The 23890-nt window shown below is 41.2% G+C and overlaps 1 protein-coding gene across 1 annotated transcript in view; it reads left to right on the plus strand.

Annotated features, from left to right (window-relative positions):
• The first annotated feature begins 3015 nt into the window (after positions 1-3015).
• NTN3 (netrin 3) overlaps positions 3016-23890 on the plus strand; it is a 33180-nt gene continuing 12305 nt past the window's right edge. Inside the window, exons 1-2 of the mRNA XM_053471495.1 lie at positions 3016-3369; positions 18247-19226. Of these exons, the coding sequence (XP_053327470.1) occupies positions 18269-19226 (958 nt within the window). The 5' untranslated portion in view covers positions 3016-3369; positions 18247-18268. The remainder of the gene's footprint in view (positions 3370-18246; positions 19227-23890) is intronic.

A 23890-nucleotide genomic window follows, 5' to 3' on the forward strand; every position in this document is an offset into this window, starting at 1 on the left:
TTAAAAGACTGTCAATGATGGAGTAGTCTCACATAAAGCGGAGGATCAGCCTGTGAGATTCACGAATATAGAAGAGGTTTGAATCCACCGATATAACGCAACCCGACCTACCTGCACCAACCCGGCCAGCAAGTCAAACACCGTGGAGTTTACGCTACGGATGTAATACACAATTTGGTAATTTAGTAGAGGGTTGCAGACTAGAAACTCATCTATTTGCACTGAACAGGTCCCCGTGTCTTCGTACATAGACTTCCTAGTCGTGTAAATGTCTCTGAAGAGCTGTACAAGATTTTACCCTTTACATATAAACATATTTACGTAAATTAACTTTTCTGACCGACAATGCAACATAAACACGGGTCCAGGTAGATAAAGTACCCAAACAGAATGGCAGGCATAGCAAACTTCACCAATCAGGAATAAACCCAACCCAAATAAATAAATAAATACCAAATCTGAAGCCGACATTCTGTTAGAGACACAAGGAGTTTTTATCTCGCCCAGGGAACAAGTGAGCCATATTCCGGCCCTATAAATAGCGATACATAACCGGATACATAAACTCAGATAAACTGAATATTTAGTTGTAAAAACAATAACCAATGACGGCTTTGTCCCTTACAAGCAAGCCAAATATATCTATTAATTAAAACTGGGGCAATTAACTTGCTCAATCTAACCAGGGAGACCTATCTATCTTCATATACCCCTATCACCAGACACCAGAACTATCCACATGCACAGTAAGTAACACACACATATATATATATATATATATATATATATATATATATATATATATATATATAACATTTGGTTTTAACCCACAGGGTTCTGCTTAACCTCATATTTAATATTTGAACGATGAGAGGGTTACAGACAGCTTGAGTAAGGATCGTTAGGGAGGGTAAGCTGCTTTTGGCAGGAGAATTCAAACCGTGTGACCGCCGGGATATTTTTGAGAACTGTCAATCAATCAATGCAGTGCTTCACGAAGTGGGTAGAAGCACAAGTAGCGATGTGGGTTGGCGGCTCAGCTGCTCAGAAGCGGCCGGCGGACCTCTTTCGGTTGCAGAAGTTACGAGAGAAGACTGGTGGGTGTTCTACGTAAGAATGCGGAGAACATGGGGCCTCGTAAACTGTTCTGGGAAAAACCATTGGTTTCACAATGCTGCTTTGACAGGAACATTCAGAATCTTACTTCTTATTTAAAGCATATTGTCACCACAGAAATGGCTCAACAAAAAGCTGGCTGAGGGTTAGGGGTGTTGTAGCCAAAAGCTGTTCTGGAGGAATGTCGTTTCCAGTCAGCACTGTATTTGAAAACATTGATTTCCTCATTTTTAAATCAGTGCTATTGGGCAGGTATTAAAATGTGGGGAAAACATTCAGAATAACTACGTACCTGACTAAATGCCCATTTAATAAACTTTTTTTAAAAAAATCTCTCCAAAAACCAAAATCTAAAAGGGGCCCTAGAATATAAGAGGAGTTGTTACTTTTATCTTTTGAATGATGTGTGTTTTTCACCAGGGCCTACATATCTCTAAATCTTACGACGCGTCCTTTGAAGTTGTTAAATATCCCTATACTGATATAATTAAAGCCTTTACCAGGTTTGGTAACACATTTTAATACCCTGATCCCTGTTCCTTTTCTCACCTGCAAATACCAAAGTCATTTAATCTGTCAGTCTTTCAGGCCTTAACTCCCTGGTTAATATGGAAATCCTCCTCCAATAGTGCAATAGAAAGAGCAATTGCCTATTAACACCTCTGACAAAGGGCTCTGTATTAAGGTATTCATGGGGCTGGCAGGAGGCAGGGGACACAATAGGTTTCAGCTCATTGAAGGATGAACACATTTGCTGGAGAAAACCAGCCATGCCGCGTGTGTACAGGGAGTGTGTATTGGTGTGGGGGGGGGGGGCACGCAGATACACATCACACACACACAGCACACTTCCTCCCCAGGGACGTTAACTGCTGAATAATCTCAAAGCCCTCTTCATTCAAAACCCCGGTGACAAACCAGCAGGAACCCAAAATGTTTTCTTCAACAGGTGTGATGTTTGTACTCCTTTATTGTGTCATTTTCATTGTTTTGGTTGTGGCTAGGTGGTAAAACACAAAAACAAATGGCCATTTCTATTTCCTTTGAAAAATGGCAAAAAAAAGGTAAATGTCTCTACTATGCATATGGTCCCTTCCCTGAGAAAGTGGTTCTACCCTGGATGGGTGGACGGATAGAACTAATAGGAGTTGGTGATAATATGAATCGGTGATCCACGTTTGCTCATCTAAAATGTAGCAAGGTTTAAAACTTTTACAAAATAAAATAAAAATAAAAAACTATCATAAAACTAGCTTCTTGGATGGCTAAGGGTGACCATCTAACCAGTAACCCAACAACAGCCGGAGAAATACAGAGAAGCTGAGAGTGATAGTAGCAGAATATCAAAAGCCAAGCCAGATTTACATAGAGAATGTTAGTGAATTGTAGCCGGGCAGCATCTGACGGGCACAGGTGGCATCTGCAGAAGAATAAAAAAAAGAGAGACGGGGACGAAAAGACAATTTGTGAAAACGCATTACTTTCGCTACACGTGAAAACACAAACAAAGTCTACCTGTCTTATAGATAAGCATTTCCGTCAGTATGGATGACAACCTGTAGTTCTAGCTGCAAAAACGGTAGGATTGCCTGCTCTTACGCGGAATGCGTCAGCTAAGTGATATCATCAGGAAGGATTTTTCTCTTGAATCCCTCCTTTCTTGCATTTTTCTAGTCCCTCTCTTTTTCATCAGGAGTGTCTGAGCCACACACACTTTCTGGGACCCCCTCCTTTCACACCGGAGAGGCTCAGAAGGAGTGATACTTAGTAGCGGGAGGGGGAGGGATAAGCGAAGCAAAGTGTATTGCCTTGAAGTGGTGGAGAGAGGAAACACCAGTGCAATGTAGCACATCTCAGTCTGCTCTGCATCGCACAGCATCCACCAGCTTGGCTCTCTCCTACCTTACCAGACTTTTCTGGTAACCCATTTTTACTCTGATTTTTTCTCTCTTCTTCTTTACTTCTTCCATGTGTGTTCACTTTTTGTCTGTTTCTTCCCTAGACAATCTCCTTTCATACTCCCTCTTCATTTTTCCAACTTTGCTCCCTTTTCTTCTGTTACCACTTGCCGTGTCTCAGGCTTCATCCTTCACTGGAGATTTTTTTGAGCCAGTGGAAAAGATAGTAAGCATTTCGTCGGAATTCGCAGGAAAACGTAGCATGCCCTTTCTGTTCTGGATGCACTAAGTCTGGATGCTGTCGGGATATTAACCCAGTGTTGGAACAGAGGATCGAAGCTACAGTCTTCAAACCGTAAGTTAAGCTTCTCTGGCATACGGGCGCTCTTTTAACAGGGATTTTAGAACATGTCATTCGGCTTTTAACTCTGACATGGGGGACAAGGAACAGATTTTGCTTTTTTTTGAGGTTTTCTAGTAGAACAAATATAACCATTTTGATGACCAAGAAAAAGCACAATATGCCCACCTGTTATTCAAAAGCATGATACATAATTTGGAACAAATATATGCTCTGTGTGACAGTTCACATTTTCTACAATCTGTAAGATAAGATCGTGTCTGTAATTGTAAGAAAAAGTAGTAATACAGCGTTATTATAAATGGTAATAATTTGTAGCAATGTAGGTGAGGTGCTTCTCAAACATCAGACGACGAAATAAAACTACAACAGAGAATAATCATGCCAAGTCTAGCTACCAAACTTTCAGGTACTTTGTACGCCAATAAGTTGGCCAATTGGCCATCTTGCCATTATAGAACTCTCTAGCCCTTCAGGTCTTTATTATAGAGCCCTCTGAGAATTGATACTAACACAGATCCAGCTGCCCAAAGAACCCAAATATTACACGCCAGAATACTGTGTGAATTTGTCATCACCCCTGCTAAAAAGAAAGCCGCTCATTAAAATGTTTTCACAAACCCAAGGTTGTTTTGTAACGGAGTAAACACGTTTATCAGAAAGTGGTTGTTTCCAGGATCTCTTAATGGATCTCAGTTCTGGATATTCTCAGGATTCCACAATTCTTTCAGTTTATCCCTCAAAGCGCCAACTAATATTTGCGGGTAACCCTAATGAAATTTGGAGAAATTTGAAACAGCACGTTTTAAAGGAATGCCCAGTCAGTAAAAACCCAGCTCAGTGATAGGCGACGGAACGCGAATCCCATTTCCAATATAGAATAAAATCTGGGGTAACAAAAAACAAAAAAACCCGAAATCTTCTTCTTTAATACTGGACAGAAAAGGGTTGCGAGGCACAAACCCACTATTGTAATTTTACACGTACAAAAAAAAAAAATGATGCCAGGGGATCGGTCATCAAACCGCATTGCTTAATTATTATGGGTATTTCTGAAAGCCAACAAAACTGATACGATGTATGATTTGCATAGAAATCCCCTAAATTAGGTATTGAATATCACAGCCGCAAAAATCCCTGCACTTGTAACTCGCTGGCCACTGATGCGATAACGGATAGCAAATTGAAATCCAAAAGTGTTTGGTTTTTTTTATTATTGTTTTATTTCCTCTGCATCCATAAAAGCCTACTGGAAATGTGGTATCCCTGGCAGTCCCTACATAGCAAAAGGTGTTAATCTACTTAAAGAATAATTAAATGCATTTCCTGGGCGAATACACTAAGCAGTCACAATTCCCACATCCTTTTGTTATGGTGATTTTCACTAAAAAGTATGGAATTTAAGTACGAAAGGGTTAAATAAATAACTAAAAAAATAAATAAATAAAATAAAAAACACACACATGAGCCAATTATATAGTATACATAATTTTAAAATTCTGCATTTTTAGCCTAGGGAACTAAAACACCTATGAAATCCCATGATTCAGACAAATATATTCCAGAAAACAGAGGAAAGAAATACATAAGACAACATAAAGACATATTAAGTTGCAGTTAATATATTGTTTATAATTACCTAGTAAAATGCCAATAACTATTTTAATTTAAATGAATTATTTTGTCCAGACCATTAGCCTTCACTATTAATAGTTATTTTTTTTGCGTCTGGGAACACCATACCACTTTGTACGCCCCACCTGCAGACAAATGAGATTAAGCAGGTGGAACCCACCTTCGGAACGTGATTCAGTTTTAATTTTATGGCGGTAAAATAATATTTTGCTAAGTTTTGTGTTGCTGCCAGTGAAAACACTAAGGCTCGTTTTACTAACCTTGACTTAAGACTTAAAAAAAAACAAAAACGTAATATTTTTAATGTATTTTAAGTCGGGATGTTATAAGTATTCAGTAAAAAAAAATGTTCAGCATTCCTCGTAAAAAAAAAATTAAATGAGCATGTTCCACCCGCCGCAGGAAAGGTCAAGCATTCAAAAAGAAATCTGTAAACATATCCATAGATAAGACAGACTTCTATTGTGGAAATCTTAAAGCGGTGCCTAAAATAATAAAGATTCTGAAATAGATTCTTCACACATGCTTTATACGGTGCTACCTCGTTAAAAAGAAAAGCTTAAAAACCTTTTTTGAAGCAAAGTGAACAGTTAAACACATTAGGGGGCGCCATTTCCACGAATCTCCTTGGTCCCAAATTAATGACGTGTGTGTACAATTCTTAGTAGATAATTTGGTTTATTTTCATTTTTTTTTTTGGAACAGGCTTTTTTTTTATTCTTTAAACAACTTTCTATTTCTGAAAGCAATCATTAAGGCAAGATGTTCTGTTCTTGGGGTCCTTTAGGGCCATGTACACTTACAGATAATTTCTCCCTTGGTTCATGGATGGCTGAAGTTACCATTCTCGGGTTACACCGTAGAAATGTAGACGTTTATACAATTTCATGTAAGTTCCGTTAATAAGTACAAATAAACTAACCCCATTCCACATTTTATTCTAAATTGTTCTTTAAACAGCACCTTGGTAAAACAAAGGCCTTTTCAATATTTATATAAAGTTAAGGCTATTCGGTACCCAGACGGATACATATATTCCACATTTATGATAGCCAGACAGCGAGTGAAATGCACGGGGACATTGTAGGGGTTTTGGGTTTTTTTTGGAAGAGATTGTGAACGTAGGAGAATCAATGGCACCAAATCCCCAACATGGAATAGAAGGGAAAGGAAATATGAGAGCAGAACCTTCACAAATAAGCAAAGGATCGAACGATAAACATGCTAGAAAAGATTTTTCAGTGGAAGGCTGTTAAAAATGCAACAGAAAAGTATATCCTATGACCCAAATGCTTCAGGGTTTAAAATAAACGGGGAATAATTCATTTAGACGATAACTGATTACGGGAATCTAGCTGCTAGCAAACGTCAGAAAGCAGGATAGTTCCAAATGGTTTATGTTGGAACGCTTTTTTTTTTATAACAAGCTTAATCAATATATTGCTTCCTGAATATTTGAAAAAAATGCTGTCTCTAAATTCGACACTAATTTCTCAAAATGCCCCCCCCCCAAAAAAGATATGGAGGGAGTAAAAAAATGAACCCACACTTGCAAACATGCGCAATTAAGACACTCGTTATCAGCTACAATTTTGTTTTACACCCGGCTTTATCAATGAAGTACATTATCGTCAGGGTCAAAGTATACTGATTTTTAGAGTGCAAGTGTACCCGACGCATGTTTTCTTTACATAGGACTTTACAGACAAGCAGATATCTCTCTGCGTCATTTAAACCTGCTTTTGAAGGATGCAATCGGCCAACGAGCTCAGAGTCAATTCACACATAAAGGGGACCCTGCCAAACCTTTTAATACATGTATGTGATTTCCTGACCAGTAACCTCAAGGTCACCCTGAAAGGGACACCAGGGTGAGTAAAGGGATACATTGTGGGAATACGCTCCACAATTTGCCACAAGACTCCCCATGACCCAGGTAGGACTGCGGTCCTCCCCAACCAACTGGCGCTAGTAACAAATAACCCCGTACCAACAGTCCATCACTAATAACCAGCAGTACCAATAATATAATATAATCATTAAAATGTACACTATTTAGGGTTGAGACATAAATGGGGTCTACGTGGAAATGTCTTAAGAGGCAGATTAAACCGTAGATCACTTCCCCGGACTGCCTGGAAGTTCTTTGCTGCGCAGCATGTTATAGACAGGCATTACAAGCAGGCCCCTATAATTCTTTTTATACACAAACAAGGTGCCAAAAGGGCCATTTTGTCTGGAAAGTATGTAAAAAATGCATTCTGTAGATGTAGAGCAGATTCGGTGCAGGTCTCCAGGACGCATTCTCTGTATACATCCTTTACAGATTAAAATGATGATCTGGTTACTTTACATAAACATACACAATCGTGTGCTGTTAGTAAAGCATCAGCAGGTGGAATAACATTCGATACTTGAGTGTATTTATTTAGAATTAACCATTTGCTCCAGAAGATAAGCACTGAGTAAATACATGCGTGGCCCTATAGCGATATAGGCACACTTTTACAATCACAGCCCGATTGACTGGGGGAATTAGAAGCCTTAATCTCTTTCACCGCCGTGTCGCCGATTCTGATTATTTCATGCTTCCAGGAGATCTTGTAAGCTGTGAGGTCTCTCCCTACCCTGCTAATTAGAAACCACGTTTATGACTATGATTTATCCCTCATGCCACGGCTGCCTTCCTACGCCGCTGCGCCTTCCACAGTAGTAGCAAACGCTCTGATCCGTTCTAAAGCCACTGGGGACCAAGTATACTGCTTGAATGTCAATGAACAGCAAAGAAAAACTAATTTATTACACTTTCTCTCTTAAAAGAGTCTGCCCCCCCCCTCCACCCGCATCGCTCACCAAGCCACCTCTCATAGTGCTAAAGACAATGCGGTACCCTTGGATTTGAATTGTTTAGTGTGCAGCTTTCCCGGCTACTACCGTGTACCGTTTAACCCCTTCTATGTCTGACTGCACAGCTCAACCGTCTGTCACACCGGCTAATTCAGTTAGGCCAACTAGGATTTTATTTTTTGACAAACGGGCACACATACAGAGATACAATACAAAATGTAACAAGGGCTCTCGTCGCAGGAGCTTACAATGCAAAAGGATGTAGGGTATACCTGGGATACAATGGTATAACTGGACAAGTCCATTTGGCCTGATCCAGAAACATTTGAAATATACAGAAATACAAAAATAAAATTAAAAGTCTGCTGAAAGTGTGTGATGATGTCATCTTGACAAAGCTCCTTGCAATGACTGAAACATGAACCTACCTAAAAAAGGTTTATATACATGCATTTAATACCATTTAAATTGAAAATGCAACAAGTTATCGTCACCAACGAGTTCTGATGAATGTAAATTAGTCTAAAACCACTGCTGAATAGTGATGGAAAAAAAACATTTTCAGGAATATTTCCTTAGAAACCGCATTCCAACAGCATCACGTGGAAACTATTCCATACGATCTGTCAGGACAGGCTGATGAGTATCTTTCCTCTATCACCTCTGTTGTTTACAGACAGAAATCTGTTAATTACAGAAAGCCCTACTATTTAAACGCAGTGAGGGATCAAGTGATCCTGTGGTCTGACCTCTTGCGTTTACTTGGTGGATGCAGAAGTCATACACACATTGATAGAAAAATTGAAAAAAGGTGTTTGAGGGGAGAATTTCCTAAGCGGGAGAATGTAAACAGGCATGGGATAGACTTAATGTTACCCTGAATCTAAGAGGAGACCAACGAGTCTTTACAGCAGGGGGAAAACAAACATGGGACTAGATGGGGCCGAATGGGCCTGATCTGCCTACGGATTCTATGTTTCTCTGTTTTTAGATTTACTCTGCATGGAGTCAACTCATTGTTGTAGGCAGAACAGAGACAAGGTGTGGGAGATAAAGCGCAGGTAAAAACGGATGAGGTGAATGTGGAGCTATTCATTAAGGGGTGGCCCTTTGTTTATTACACCTTTAGGAAATGTGGCCAGTGGAATTTGAACTTTACGGAGACTATAGATACCTTTCATCTTATTTAGTACTATGGTATTAGATCTCCATTGTGTAATATTGAAATCAGTCGTACAAAGGGGAGTAATAAATTAAAGAATTAGGCTCCAAGGACAATGTAACTTCTGATTAAAAACAACACTGTAGAAAGAGAGGTTTTTCTGAGATTCTTGTCTTTCAGGTCAGCTACGTGAATAATACACCATTAAACACAATTAATTAGCCATGGCTATACTGATAATTGTTGCTAGCTGTGCATAACATCTGCTGATTTAACAGCCTTCTGAGTACATTCAATGGGTCTTCTTGAATTTTCAATGGAATCCAAGTTTTTTTGAGGGTTCTACCCCATTGTCCTGACCATTCTAGAAATAAATTACCACCTTTAATGGCTGCAGATGACAAAAACCCAGTTATTATTTCTGTGCAAATGTATGGTGGGATCTATTACTATGCCCTCTAAGGAAGCCAAAAGGCCCATCCCCCATACCCAGCTCATTCATTGGCCCAAAAGACCATACCTTGATGACATCATATCAAACCAAACTTGTGCTCTTTCCAAAAATGTATTAGCAAGACATGCAACTATATAGTTTATTCTAAAAAAAATTTTGATGGCTTTGTGTATTTCAATGTTTTTTTCCCCCTGTTTTTTCATTTTTGAGTGAAGAAAATCTAAGCCTCCAAGTGTCGGAAGGGTAACCCAGGTATGTTCATAGTCCATGCATGTCAGGTGTTTTAACAGGTGCTCTTAAAAACCACAGTCGTCCGATGAATGCCATTGTTTTATAACAAAACTCTTATAGGGCATTTCACTGGTTCATTAAAAAAGGAACTGGCTGAACATTTACTATGCAGCTGCTATTATAAAAGGACCCGATACAATTCACAAACGCGTACTTTGATCAAACTTAACATACCTGAAGTGACATAAGCCAAGGGCGCTTATTTTCTTATTGCCTTAAATAAAATCAAAAGCTCAGAACGCAAATAAAAAATACAGCTTACGTAAGCCTGGTGAAAGCAGGCAACGTGGTTGCTAATATTTTAAGCTTTGTGAAAGCACGGCTACATTTACTTATTATTTATAAAGCGCTAACATATTCCCTACCTATTCGTTGGGTAACAGATGTTACATGATGTACTCGGCTGTTTACATCTGATGTCAGTATTTCACGGCGAGGGATGATAAAATAAGTCTTTGGCTGGGAAAGCTTGGTTTAGGGGTTACAAGGGAAAGATGGTTTTCACTGTGTCTGAAGAAAAAAAAACGTCATTAGGGGTCTTGGTTAGATACACTTGGTTTAAGGGGTAGATAGGCTTGACACAAATATATTGCATAATTCCAAATATAAACGGTAACTCAATCTTTATTTACTTTTTTCATTATTCTATACATACAATCAGGGTCAGATAAACCTCAAGAGCACAAAACATAAGGCTCCCGCAGTAACATTTTAGCAGCCATACTAGACTACCTTTTTCCCCTAGGGTTGTCTGTTCACTCCCATTCGCCATGTCAGATAAACCTCAAGAGCACAAAACATTAGGCTCCCGCAGTAACATTTTAGCAGCCATACTGGACTACCTTTTTCCCCTAGGGTTGTCTGTTCAGCTAGCTATATACCTGTTGAATAAAAGTAGTGATGTGGCTAAAAGATTCATGTCATCTTTGAGGATAGGTTCTCTTTAAACGTGCCGTCCCCTGTAGTTTTAACATTATTGATGACTGCATAGCAAACACAGAAGGGATCCAGACCAAAACGCAGATTTCTCATCTGTTAAGGACACCGTATTACATTGCGTGGGATACATTACCCCATATTTTCTTTCCATTCTGCGGTATTGAAGGATGTGATCTCAACAAGCATCTGTAACGCACAGTGTGGTCTGGACGCAAAGTGGGAGTGTGACACTTTTGACAGGGGAGGGCGATAGAAGCGTGAGAAGAGTGGCCACACAAGGTGACAACGTAAGCTGGCAGAAAATATAAACCAAAAGTGTTAGAATACCTTCCTGGCAAAGCTTTCCTACCCGGCATCACACATAATGGAAAGCAGGGGTTTTTCCTTCTGAAGTCTCTATAGCCACTTAACCATTTGAGTGCCGGTGGGAATGTCACCAAACCGAGCAGGGTTAAGAGTCAGAAATGATCTACTGCCACAAAGATACCTTGAAAGTAATGTACATCGATCTTGTTTTTATCATTCAATACAAAAAAAATGCAAAAAAAAAAAAGCACAACATTGCTTCATTTTAATTATAAAAATAACAGCAATACTAGGAGACAACGCCTTGAATGGAAGGTGTTTTGACTGCAATCTTAAGGACCTTAATTTGCCACAATGCTGGTGATTTTTTGTTTAATCTTTTTCCTCCATCTGAATCTGTCTGCAGAGCCAAGTCCAGGAAATTAAATGCAGTCAGACCTGTAAGAAACTCAATGAGCAGTGAACTTTTCTAGTGGCTGATTTTAGCCCTCATTACAAGAATTACTAGGCTTCCTGGAAATTCATTCATTAACAAATGCAGGTGCTCCTTCTGGTTGACCAGAAAACTAATTTTCTATGCAAAAAAAAATACCTGATAATCACTAATAATCAGCACTCAGCTAAATATACATAATTTCCACTTAGAATATACATTAAAGCATGTTGAAATATTATGAATAGCTAGATATATTAACCCTTGACAAATGTGTGTAGAATGTATGAGCCAGACAGAAATGCTGCAAAGCTAAGTTGATTTTTAAAAATAAATTTATTTATGAGCCATCTAATTACTAAGTGCCACGAAGTACGAGTCGATTCGCGGGCCAATACATTGTATGAAAAACATTAACGATTTTGATGAAATTCTTGTGGGGTGTACTTGTTCCCAAAAATTAGTTTTTGCATACATATACATAACGTTGGGACCAAAAAAAAAAAAAAACACCTGCTTGTCGCTTCTGGTGTTTTCCACTCCCATTCGCCATTGCTTTCGCCTGAGCTTCCTCAGAAGCAACAGTAATTACCACAAAAAAAAGTTTTTAAAAATTTCACTTTCGGTTAAATCTACAGGTCAATTTGATGTCAGTGATGTGTTTTAAATAATCCAACCCAATTCATCATATACCAGAATGGGATGTATACACCCCAAATAAGAAAGTTAAAAATCACCTGGCTAGATCAACATCACCGGCATTCAAAGGGTTAACCCCGAAAGTGGGTGGTTTCCCTCTCCCCTGCAAAAAAAATATGCCCCCCTCTTTCCCCCATTTATCCCCCAACATCCCCCCACCGCCTTTTCAGAATTTCCCCTTCTAAACTGTTTGTGAGCCATCTAAAAAAACATCACTTTAAACTAAGCTCTCACCTCCTGTCCCTCCCTCTAATTACAGATGCAGAAGGCACATAATTCCCAATTGTACCCCTATAAACACGGAAGGGTCTGTGTGTGAGATCCTGCAAGGAGCTGATCCTTCACTTTCAAACCACAAAGAGAAAGGGGGTGGCTTTGGAGAGTCAGCGAGAGAGAGAGAAAGAGAACTATATATTATATAGGACAATGGATCTCTGTAGAGAGCTGAAGGTTTTTCCATCGGTGAGGCTGGTCTTTTGACCTCCTTGAACTCCAGCAGGTGCAGTGTCGGAGGCCGGTGAGGTCTCACCGCTTCTCTGCTTTACCCAAACACAGAAGTTCTTGTTGTCCTTGGTACCCGAACGGTTAGGTTCCCCTATATGGTCAAGTTGCCATATAATCTCAGGGGAGTGCCGTTTTATCTTTATGTATTAATACAAGCAGAAGGTTGTAAAGATTTCTTTTTTTTTCTACAACATTAACTGTATTTTAGAACCTCAAAACGTCTCCTCTTGTCTTCTATAATGGAGCGAGTGACAGCTTTTAGACAATCTCCTGAAGAAAAACCCACAAAGGAACGAAAGGAAAGTTAGACACCTTTACTAACCACATCCAAAGCTCCTGAAGGCTTGTTTTAATTACAGGGATCATAAGCGGTAACAGGTTCTGAGCAGCCTGAATGTTCCTACAATTCCAGGAAGGGATATGAAAATATACATCCAGGATTTTATGGGGCTACAAAAGAAAAATAAGAGCAATGCTGAGCCATAGTGGAACTATCTGCAAGAAGAGGTCATTGGTTACCATGGCAATAGCACCATGTTGTCCCAGTATTGTCCACATGGCCCAGTCAGGGGCCCAGGCAGATCCTGATCCTTTGCCCCACTTCGGAGCTCATCAGTTCTCCAACTGCTGTGGCAAAGGGCAGAAAAGGTGAGCTTTCTTCCACAACCCCACAGGAGCATTTTTCAACTTTTCACCTGTTATTCATTATAACCCCAGAATTTAAACATAACGTTAACTAGTATTCATGTAAACACGTAACGAGTGCACACACCCGTATATACTGACCACAGCACCGACTCAACCACAAGATGAACACAGTACTCACTCACACCCGCAGTCCACCCTACCGTTGGCTCGCACGCACTGGAAGGAATTGACAAATACCCACACGCTATTAAAACGACAGAGCACTGTGTGGGTACAAATGCAGTGTAAGCATTATTTAGTCCACTTCGTTTAAGAGAATACACACCGGAGTGTAATACACATTTGTACTGATTTACACACAAATACACAGATAAATATGAAAAAAGATGACCTATGTGTTTTTACATAGCAGTATAGTAGCGAACAGGCATATCCATTAGCCAGTAGGGCGCTATAGGCAGTAGGAAGGCAACAATAAAAAAAATCGTGACAATATTAGATTGCAAGCTCTACGGGGCTTTCCTTTGCATAGCTCTGCCTACAAAGGGTGTCTAGCCAAGATGGAAAGACACACACAGCTCTCTGTCGGACTGGAAGTGTGTGGCTTTGTGGGCTGAGGGCTACTGTGGGTTTGGCTCACACTGAAACGGCGGCTTTCCCTGAATCTGGAAAGAGACAGGTTGTGAGCTACGCCAGCAATTTTTCTCCCACACTTTCGTCATTAACAATCTTCTCTTTTCTCTGTATCATCCATTTCCCCCTTTCCCTGTTATTCCCACTCCACCCATAAACTCCATTGCAATATATCATGATGCTTCCAACTCCTGCCATTATCTTGTTCCTTAAGTGGAGTGTGTATATATGTATATATATATATATATATATATATATGATTTATATTAATATATATATAGATATATATATACACACATACATACACTGTATATATATATATATATATATATATATATAGACCCACACTGCCATTATATTTCATTGAAAACAAGGAAATTTCTCACTGTAACATAATTGCAAAAGGGATTTTCAAACGATCAGTCAGCCTTTTAACCTTAAACTTGGATCAGCGAATACAACGTGCCATTGGAACACAGGAGTGATGGGAGTGATAAAGGGCCATTGGAACACAGGAGTGATGGGAGTGATAAAGGGCCATTGGAACACAGGAGTGATGGGAGTGATAAAGGGCCGTTGGAACACAGGACTGATGGGAGTGATAAAGGGTCTATGAAGAGATTCCATTAAAGATCAGCAGTTTCTTCTACAATAGTTTTTAAAAACAAGGAACTTTCTACGTGACCCCGGACAGTAGTGTGTGTATATATATATATAGATTATAGGTATGCTTACTTAGGTACCATCTACCCTTTCTGGACAGATTTCTAAAACTAAAAGAAAATTCATCACATTAATAATGTTTCCATTTTTTGGGGCACATCATTTCCCTCTCAGAGTTTTCTTTTCCTCGCAGGGCTTTGGGCCACCTTTGTTTTTTCCTATTTTGGGGATATTAGCGATTGTTAAAAGACTGCTTTATTACAACAACTCCCAAATGCATGCAATACATGCAGTAATATGCCTTGATAGTGTACTCCGCTCTGTACCAAATACATAAACCAACAGTATCAAAGCATATTAACAGCACACCCTGTACAGCCATTCATAGTTTATATACACCAGACCTCCCAACATTCCACATGACCAGAGGTGCAATTTTGTTTCACTGGGTGTTGCTAGAGCTGTCTATGGCACTGAAATTACGTCATTATATTTAAGTAAATTCTCATAATTCCGGAGTTTTCAGGGCTGGTTACCTTGACATGAGGTATTAAGGCTGCCAGACATCTATCTTCCACTCTTCCCGCGCAGGTTTTGTGTCTTGGGTTGGGGTGGTAGTCGTGGTGCACAGAATAAGGGTGCTGCTGAGAGAACTGGCTCACGTAATACCCCTGCGGGGCAGTCCCGAGAGTTGCCCCTGGGTCCGGGCTCCACCTGTAGCTCCAGGGTCTCCTCAGACCCCTGTACACGCCCCCGCCGACTGCTAAGCACCCCATTCGGCTAACACAGTGATGGACAGCTGAATCATCCAATCAATATGCCCTCTCCCCTTTGGCCCAAATCTAAGCACCAATCCCAGAAGCTCCTGACGGGCACGTGCATTAAAGGACCATGTAACCTCCACATTCCTCAAATAAGTTTCCCGCGCGGGAAGTTTTTCCTCTCACTAGCGTCTGTAGTGCATTGTGGGAAACATATGCAAATAGATAAAGGAAAAGGCTCCTCTAGCCCAGCCTGGTGCCTTTTATGATATCCAGGTGGGCCTTGGTTGCCTCTGAGGTGGCTTAATGTACAGTTTAAGCTCCAGAACCTCAACATATAAGCCTGTGAATGCTTATATCACTTTATAGGCAATATAGCATATAAAACAGACAATTGGATATCAGATTTGTAGAGGTTTATTATTAATCCCTTTCCAGGCAGATTTATTACTTTGTGGATGTATTCAAAGAAACAGCACAATGGTTAAAAAAAAAAAAAAAATAACTGCAGATTCTCTGGTAAAAAATGGGTCTGGGGCCGCCACATACTAAATTTGCGTGCTGAATGATAGCTTTTATCACAGTTTTAATGTACTTTTTGCAACAAAGCGAAAAGCGAGATAGAGTGGTAAATAAGGGACTGTCCTGCACAAAGCGAGACAGTTGGGAGGTATAATGGTAGCTAGTATTTGCCCCATTATCCCGCTCAGAAGCCGTACTTTTCACTGCTCTTGTGCTGCTTTCTAGTTTCTATTACAGAATAAAGCATCTGAATTTAATAGCCAAATAAGGCAGACAGACAGAGGGACGTCAGTGTTTGACCCGCAGTCATCGGATCCTCCAAACATCCCGCAAATCTCTGCAAATATTCAAACAGATTTTCAGCTTGTTTCGGTGCCACTTCAGACTCCAAGATAAAAAATCATTTCTCCAGGCTCTGTTGTTTATGCCGGAGCGTTCCTGGAGTATTTGACACCCTGGGCGTTCCTGGAGTATTTGTTACCCGGGGCGTTCCTGGAGTATTTGACACCCTGGGCGTTCCTGGAGTATTTGTTACCCGGGGCGTTCCTGGAGTATTTGACACCCGGGGCGTTCCTGAAGTATTTGACACCCGGGGCGTTCCTGGAGTATTTGACACCGGCGCGTTCCTGGAGTATTTGACACCCGGCGCGTTCCTGCAGTATTTGACGCCCGGGGTGTTCCGGGAGTATTTGACACCCGGGCTGTTCGTTGAGTATTTGTTACCCGGGCCCGAGTATTTCCCCCCAAAAAATGTTGTGTTTGCAAGAATATTTATTGCACAAATGTGTAAACTGCCAGTATCTCTCCTCCTTTCTGCACCCCAGGACTTGCTTGTTCCCTGGTGATCTAGTGGGGTGTTTTCACGAGGGGACGCACAGAGTGCGCTTAAAGGATTTGGCCGCAAAAAAGTAAGGGGGGGCATCTACCTTTTGGGACAGTTTGTAGCAATCATCAGGAATGTGAGAGGCTGTTCTGGCGTAACGCTCCCATCATACCCCATATATAACTGTGTTTAGGTTTCGTACTGGAAGTATTTTCCCTGTTATTCTTTTAATCTCAGCTGGGCAACCTTTCAACTATGCACTCTTAAAAGAGAGAATGAGTGAGAGAGGTGTCTGGCACATTTAACCCTTCGCCCACACGACGCAGGCTTTCCATACTGTATTCGGGTAACCACCAGGACTCCAGGATTGTTTGGACCCGGGGTTCTGATTCCCAGATATATGTATAAAGGGTCCATTTGTAGTAAGCTAGAAGTGATGACAACGTAACCGCATGAGAATGTCACGACTAAGCTGACAAAATTATTTTACACAATCACTGCGTTTATAGGTGTTTTCTCCCGTTAAATCGATATTTCTGTACAGGCTGTAAATTTCAGAGCTTGTAAAGAAAAATATTCCTGCTCTGGATTTTTTTGGAAAGCTTGGCAGTTTTGAATGGAATCCCATTATCTGGTATCTCACACACAGATCGGGATACAGATCAGAAGCAGCTTGGAGAAGGGGGCAGCTGCCCCCCACTTGCGTACCTTTAACACGGGTCAAGTGGAAAATTAGTTTTACGTTTAGAACCTGTGTGCATGAAACACACTTTTATTTGTGCAAACATTTAAAGGGCAATACAAGGAATTCCTGATCAGCTGGAGTGAAATATATCTAGGGTTCCCTTATCCTACATTACACGTACATTCTTGGAGACCATTGGGTGGTAGATGCATAGATAATACCTCTGGTTCCTATGTTAAATATGTTAAATATGAACATCATTTAAGGGACCTACATTTCCAGCCCAATTTCGAGGTAGCTCAGGCCATTGATCAACCTGGAGTGTCGGACACCTTTTATTACCCCAGCGGCCATGCCGGTTTGCTTCCTAAAATCTATAATCTATATAAGTACTGTTGTGTGGATGTACTAGGCTCCAAAATGCATGTTGTTGACTATAATTGTTCGTCAGGCATTCAGACATTTGGTCCAGTGCTCAACAAACACAATTAAATAATTGACAGTTCCAAGGTTATAATAACATGTAACTGTGGGTATACTTATCTAATCTCGCAGTGTAAATAATAATGTCTATGTTTTTAATACACAGAAATACAACAAATATACCCTACTGCTTTCAAATAACTAGTAAATGTGTGATGGACCGGCGTAAGTAGTCAGTGTGGTAAAGATGCACTTCCTAGAGCAGATCTTTAGTCTAAAGAAGGTCAAAGCTTTTCCTCCAGCCGCCTTTGGGCTTAATTGTTTAATTGATGGATGTGGTTTCGCAGTCATAGAAATGTGAGGTTACCTGACGCTTGGGTCCGTGCAGATTAAAACGTAATATTTTATCTTGTAATGACTGTTGTTATTTTCATTATCTCCAGGGTTGCAGTTTCCCCTCTGAAGATGCCCCCTCTTCTCCAGCTCTTCCTCTTCTCGATCTTCCCCATGCTCCCCCATTCTGCATCACCACCATTTTCAGCGCAACAGCAGCCGCAACCTATCCCCGATCCTTGCTATGATGAGAACAGCCTTCCCCGTCGCTGTGTACCTGAGTTTGTCAACGCGGCTTTTGGCAAAGAGGTGCAAGCTTCAAGCGTCTGTGGACGTCCGGCTACACGTCAATGTGATGCCTCAGACCCAAAACGCGCCCACCCAGCCTCTTACCTGACGGACCTCAATACAGCGGGAAATATGACCTGCTGGAGATCAGAAACCTTTCCCCGGCATTCACAGCAGAACGTCAGTCTCACGCTTTCACTGGGGAAAAAGTTTGAGGTGACCTATGTCAGCCTCCAATTCTGCTCTCCTCGGCCAGAGTCTGTGGCCATTTTCAAATCCATGGATTACGGGAAGAATTGGGTCCCATACCAGTTCTACTCATCCCAGTGTCGTCGGTTGTACGGAAAACCTAGCCGTGCCAGTGTCACTAAACAAAACGAGCAAGAGGCACTCTGCACAGACGGACACACAGACCTCCATCCTCTCACTGGTGGTCTCATAGCCTTCAGTACCCTGGATGGACGGCCATCTGCCCAGGACTTTGACGGTAGCCCAGTGCTCCAGGACTGGGTGACGGCTACAGATATCCGTGTGGTCTTCAGTTTTCCCCATCTGCAGGGGTACAAGGACTCAGAACTGAGCAAAGACGGTCCAGGTTTCTACTATTCCGTGGGAGAATTCCAAGTTGGTGGTAGATGCAAGTGCAATGGGCATGCATCCCGCTGCAGCAAAGACAAAGAGGGCCGGCTTGTATGCGATTGCAAGCACAATACCGAGGGACCAGAGTGTGATCGGTGTAAGCCCTTCCATTATGATCGACCATGGCAAAGGGCCAATGCCCGGGAGTCCAATGAATGCTTGGGTAAGTGAAATTTAATATTGATGTGGGTTTTCTTGAATTTGTGTTGCAGCTCAAGAGTTACATTGTTGTGGACACGGTGGGTAGAATAAATAGAAACTATTGTGTTAAGGCTGTAACTTTTTTCAGACAGATTTGACCAACACACCTAAGGCAGGTGTTTGCCAATATCTAGTCCCGGAGTATGTATGTCCCTCCTGTCTGCCTTCCTGCAGTCCCTCTCGTCTTTTGGGGGCTCAAATTCTGCCCCCTGCTGACACCTCATCTGCCTTTGAGAACAGATGCTCTAATTAGCACCAATTAAAGGAATCCTCTCTGGTCTTAGCTGGAGGTCTCTCCTCGTATCTCTACTCAGCCGAAAAAGGAACCATCTGTGTAGGAGGCATCTCGCAATTTCAACCGGGGGCCAAAAAAAAAAAAACCAGTACCGACCGAGCCAATCTCAGGAAACTCTATACCTGTGAAGCTTACTTTTCTGAAAGTAATTTTATAAACATTCACAGTATTTAAACTCAAGCTAAGGATAAATGAGTCTGTGTGTCCTCTAGAATGATAAATTATTTTCCATCCTGTAATGTATTAATGGTAAACCCAACATCCAAAGATGTTAAATTTAGGTTCGAACAATCTCGGTTGGAACAATTGGAAAAAGCTACACCTTGTTGTTTCCATTCAGGTAATACTTTGGGGGCTACTATGTGCAAACGGCAATTCTGGTGCAAAGTAGTAGAAGTGATGCAGTCACCATAACAACATGGCATCTTTCTGATTATGCCATATTTACAAACACATGTTACAAAGACCATACTCCAAATAACTCGGTGCATAGGCAACAAAGCCCTATAGTGTGTGTCGTTATAGTGTTGTTTTTACAATAGTAGATGACATCGATTTGTATTTATGATTTTTTTTTAACTGATTTTAAAGGCAACAGAGAGCTAATGTTTTATTTTAATGCCTGGTATCCAGTTTTGTGATATTGTAAGGCGCTGTGAGGTTGGGTCATCTGATGAAGGGAAATGAGGAGAGATGGTCTGCAGATTCCCTTTCGTGTAAGACATACGGATTGAGTGAAGGTCTGCAGACGACTGGAAACAGTGGGGCTAAACATAGTGTGATGCTCTGCAGGTCTGTAGCGGCGACAGGCTGGGATGAGTGATGTGCTTCAGAACGCTACGCAAGTGAATGGGGGAATTGGCGCATGCATGCTCTGCGGCTATGAAAGGAATGATATTCTGCAGGTGTCTACAGGATAGCTACACAATTTAGTAAATTGGTATTCTGATACTGTTATTAAACAGTATTTTAATAGTAACATTTTTAAGTTTTTTTAACCAGTGGGTGATCCTGGAAATCATTTTATGTCAAAGGCCGGTCAGGGTTATTTCTAGAAAGTTACATTATGAAAAACAAGCGAGATGCAGTAGGCCCGGTGAATTATGAAAAGTTGTTCATAATTATTCCTACAGTTTTAATGCTCTAGAAATTAACGCAGAAGTGTTTTTTGTGATGGGTTGCTGCCCCCTTGCCACGCTTGCGCATGTGCCGCAGAAGCGTATTAACCAGAATATTATCAGGTAAGCAGTTTGAAGGGCTCGTCTTTCAGCTCTCCCCCGTACCCCAGTCCCAGTGACACATTACGCTGACTTTGGTTGTGATTTTTGGGTCTGTTCAAAACCTCCTAGGCTGATAATTGTTGAATAAACAATTTTTGGATACGGCTAACACTTAATCCATCACCAAACTGATGCTGTGCAGAATGGACGGGGAGCTCCTTCCTCCGCGTTGAGGTCACACACAGGGTCACAGTTACAGCTTAAAGTCTGGGCTTCACACTGTCCTTGAAGTGCTAGTTAAGGGCTTCAAGTATACCTTGCAAGGTTACCAAAACATCACTGGGTTATGGTTAATTAGCCTAATTAACCCTACCTCTAGGCTGCTGTCAGAACAAGATCCCAGCTGTCCCGATAGCCTCACAGCTTAGTGGGTGATTGCCCTTTTATATATATATTTTTTTTAAAATTAATACAAACCCGCTAATTTAATGTGAAATGATACTATTCCTGTCGTGGCACTACAACTCCCATAATGTTCAGCCATCATGCTTATACGCCATCTTTCTTGCTAAGCTATGTAGGGGTTATAGTTCCACAGCTGGTATAGCCCAACATAGCCTGCCTCTAGGACAAACGTTAAAAGGTACCTGTCATGTTTAACCTATAGGTGCCATTGCTTTATTAGATCATTTTGAAGCCTACTACAATGAAGATGACCACGTTCTGTATTTTTATTGCCACCGGTAAGATATTAAGAGTCCAGTGCCTGGTTTTCAGCACAACAACATGACAAGACCCCCATAGAATGTGTAGGGAGCTATCGCAATGTTATAACGTGGCATACACAATGCAGGCAGAGACACAACATGACGTCATGTTGGCCAGGACTCTGGGTACATGTTCTGACAGCAGGATGTAATTCGCTGGCGAGTCTGCGTGACCTGCAATGGGATCGTGCCGAATCCAGAACAGTTGCGGCCGGGTTCAGCTCAATGCATAGCGATCTTGGTATTTGTTGGATTTGCTTACTGCTTGGAGCTTCTCCCGGGGGTTTCTTGAATAAAGACCTTTATTGTGGTACTGGAGAGTGTCAGCGCTCTCAGACTGACTGCGGCAGCTATATACGACAGCGAGGGCTTGCGATTTATTAACCGTACAGAGTCGGTAGCAGTAACCCTGGGTGAAAAGATCCACTTTTAAGACGAGATAAGGATTGGGTAACGTTAACAGAGGTAACATTACCTGGTTTTGTTTCCAGTTGTATAGCCATTAATTTTCCTGCAGCAGCCAGGACTGACGGATAGCTGAGGACTGCACCCCACGGTGTATACAAAAACATAGCGTATATACACACTACCTTTCAAAAGATTGGGGTCACTCAGCTGTTTTCATGGAAAACAAGGACATTTCTGGCCGTAACATAATTTCAAAAGGGTTTTCTAACGATCGGTTAGCCTTATAAACTTAAACCTGGATCAGGGAACACAACTGTATATATAGACACACACTGCCATTCAAAAGTTTGGGGTAATTTCATGGAAAACAAGGAAATTTCTCACTGTAACATAATCAATCAGCCTTTTAACCTTAAACTTGGATCAGCGAATACAACGTGCCATTGGAACACAGGAGTGGTGAGACTGATAAAGGAGTCATGGGAGTGATAAAGGGCCTCTGTAGAGATTCCATTAAAAATCAGTCATTTCCAGCTACAATATTCATTTACAACATTAACACCATCTGCGCCAGGTTTCTGATCCATTTCATGTAATTTTAATGGACAAAATCTGCTTTTCTGTCAAAACAACAAGGAAATGTCTGTGTGACCCTAAACTTTTGAATGGTAGTGTACATATGTATATAATATATATATATATATATATATATATATATATATATAATCTCTTGCAAAATAAGAAATGCATATGTACTACGCCACCCTATATGTGTGCGCCTTGGGGAAGTTTCCTTTTCTTAGCATCTGCATTATGTTTTTCATTTTATAAAGATCACTTTACATTTACCATTTCCCCGACTAGAAGAAAATATACGTTTATCCGATTTTGTTACATTTGTCAATCCCTGTCCTTGATATTAATGTGACTCCCGGCAGTCAGGACAGAGTTACTGTGTCAGCCCTTTTGTGAATCGCTTTCCCCCAGCGGGACGGAACACGCGGTCATTTGTCATTTTAATGTAGGCACATGGTTTTGGTGAAGATAAAATATTAGTCCTCCCTATAACAATGCAATTTACGAGCCGCAATGACTAAAGGGCAGCACAGCCTTAAGAGCTCGTCCTTTTACTACCGATCCATCTTGGCCACAAAACCATTAGACAAGCAATGGTATTAAAACGATAAATCAGAGGCAATTGGCCAAATAGCAGAATTATAACCCTTTCTGAGGTATAAAAGCATATTCACACGCATGTTTGGAGGGCCTCAGCACACGCTACCTACAGCACTGTGTATGTGAGCATTTCAAGCAGAGGTCGGCCTTTGGGATTTAAATTATATCAAAAGGCTATCTCATTCCTGTAGGCATTTCTGGTTTTACGTTCTTTAGTCACAGGGGATACCGTTTATCGGGCCATCGCTGAGAAAATCGCTGGGTCACATAGCTTTCATCTGAAGAAGAGACCGATGAGGTCTCGAAAGCTTCTGTGACTCGACTTCTTTTTTCAATGTTGGCCCAATAAAACGTACGGCTTCGGACTAACAAATACATTTTGGAGGCTAGGAAGCACCCGCTTCCCTACGTTGGTGTGACTGTGAATTTTCTCCATAGTATGTCCCTCTGATTCGGTCCCCCAAAGCTGTTCACCAACAGCAATCTCCTTAATAATTTGCTCCCCTCTCCGGAGGCTAAATTATTTCCCTGACATGTTAATGAATTTCACAGCATGTCTGGAAAAACTCGCACCTTAGCTGAGGAAGGTGGAGGGGGGGGGAGTGGAGAGGGGAAAAGGGTGGGGGGGCCTACGAGGCAAAAGGAAATCTTGTATTCATTATACCCGGCCCTTAAAAAAAAGCAAACGAGGTGGAGATGGTCTGTAGAGCTGAGATGGTGGCGGGGGAGGTGTGGGCCCTCCGCCGTTGGTTTTTATAAA

The sequence above is a fragment of the Spea bombifrons genome, chromosome 7 (assembly GCF_027358695.1).
Source record: "Spea bombifrons isolate aSpeBom1 chromosome 7, aSpeBom1.2.pri, whole genome shotgun sequence".
NCBI lineage: Eukaryota > Metazoa > Chordata > Amphibia > Anura > Pelobatidae > Spea > Spea bombifrons.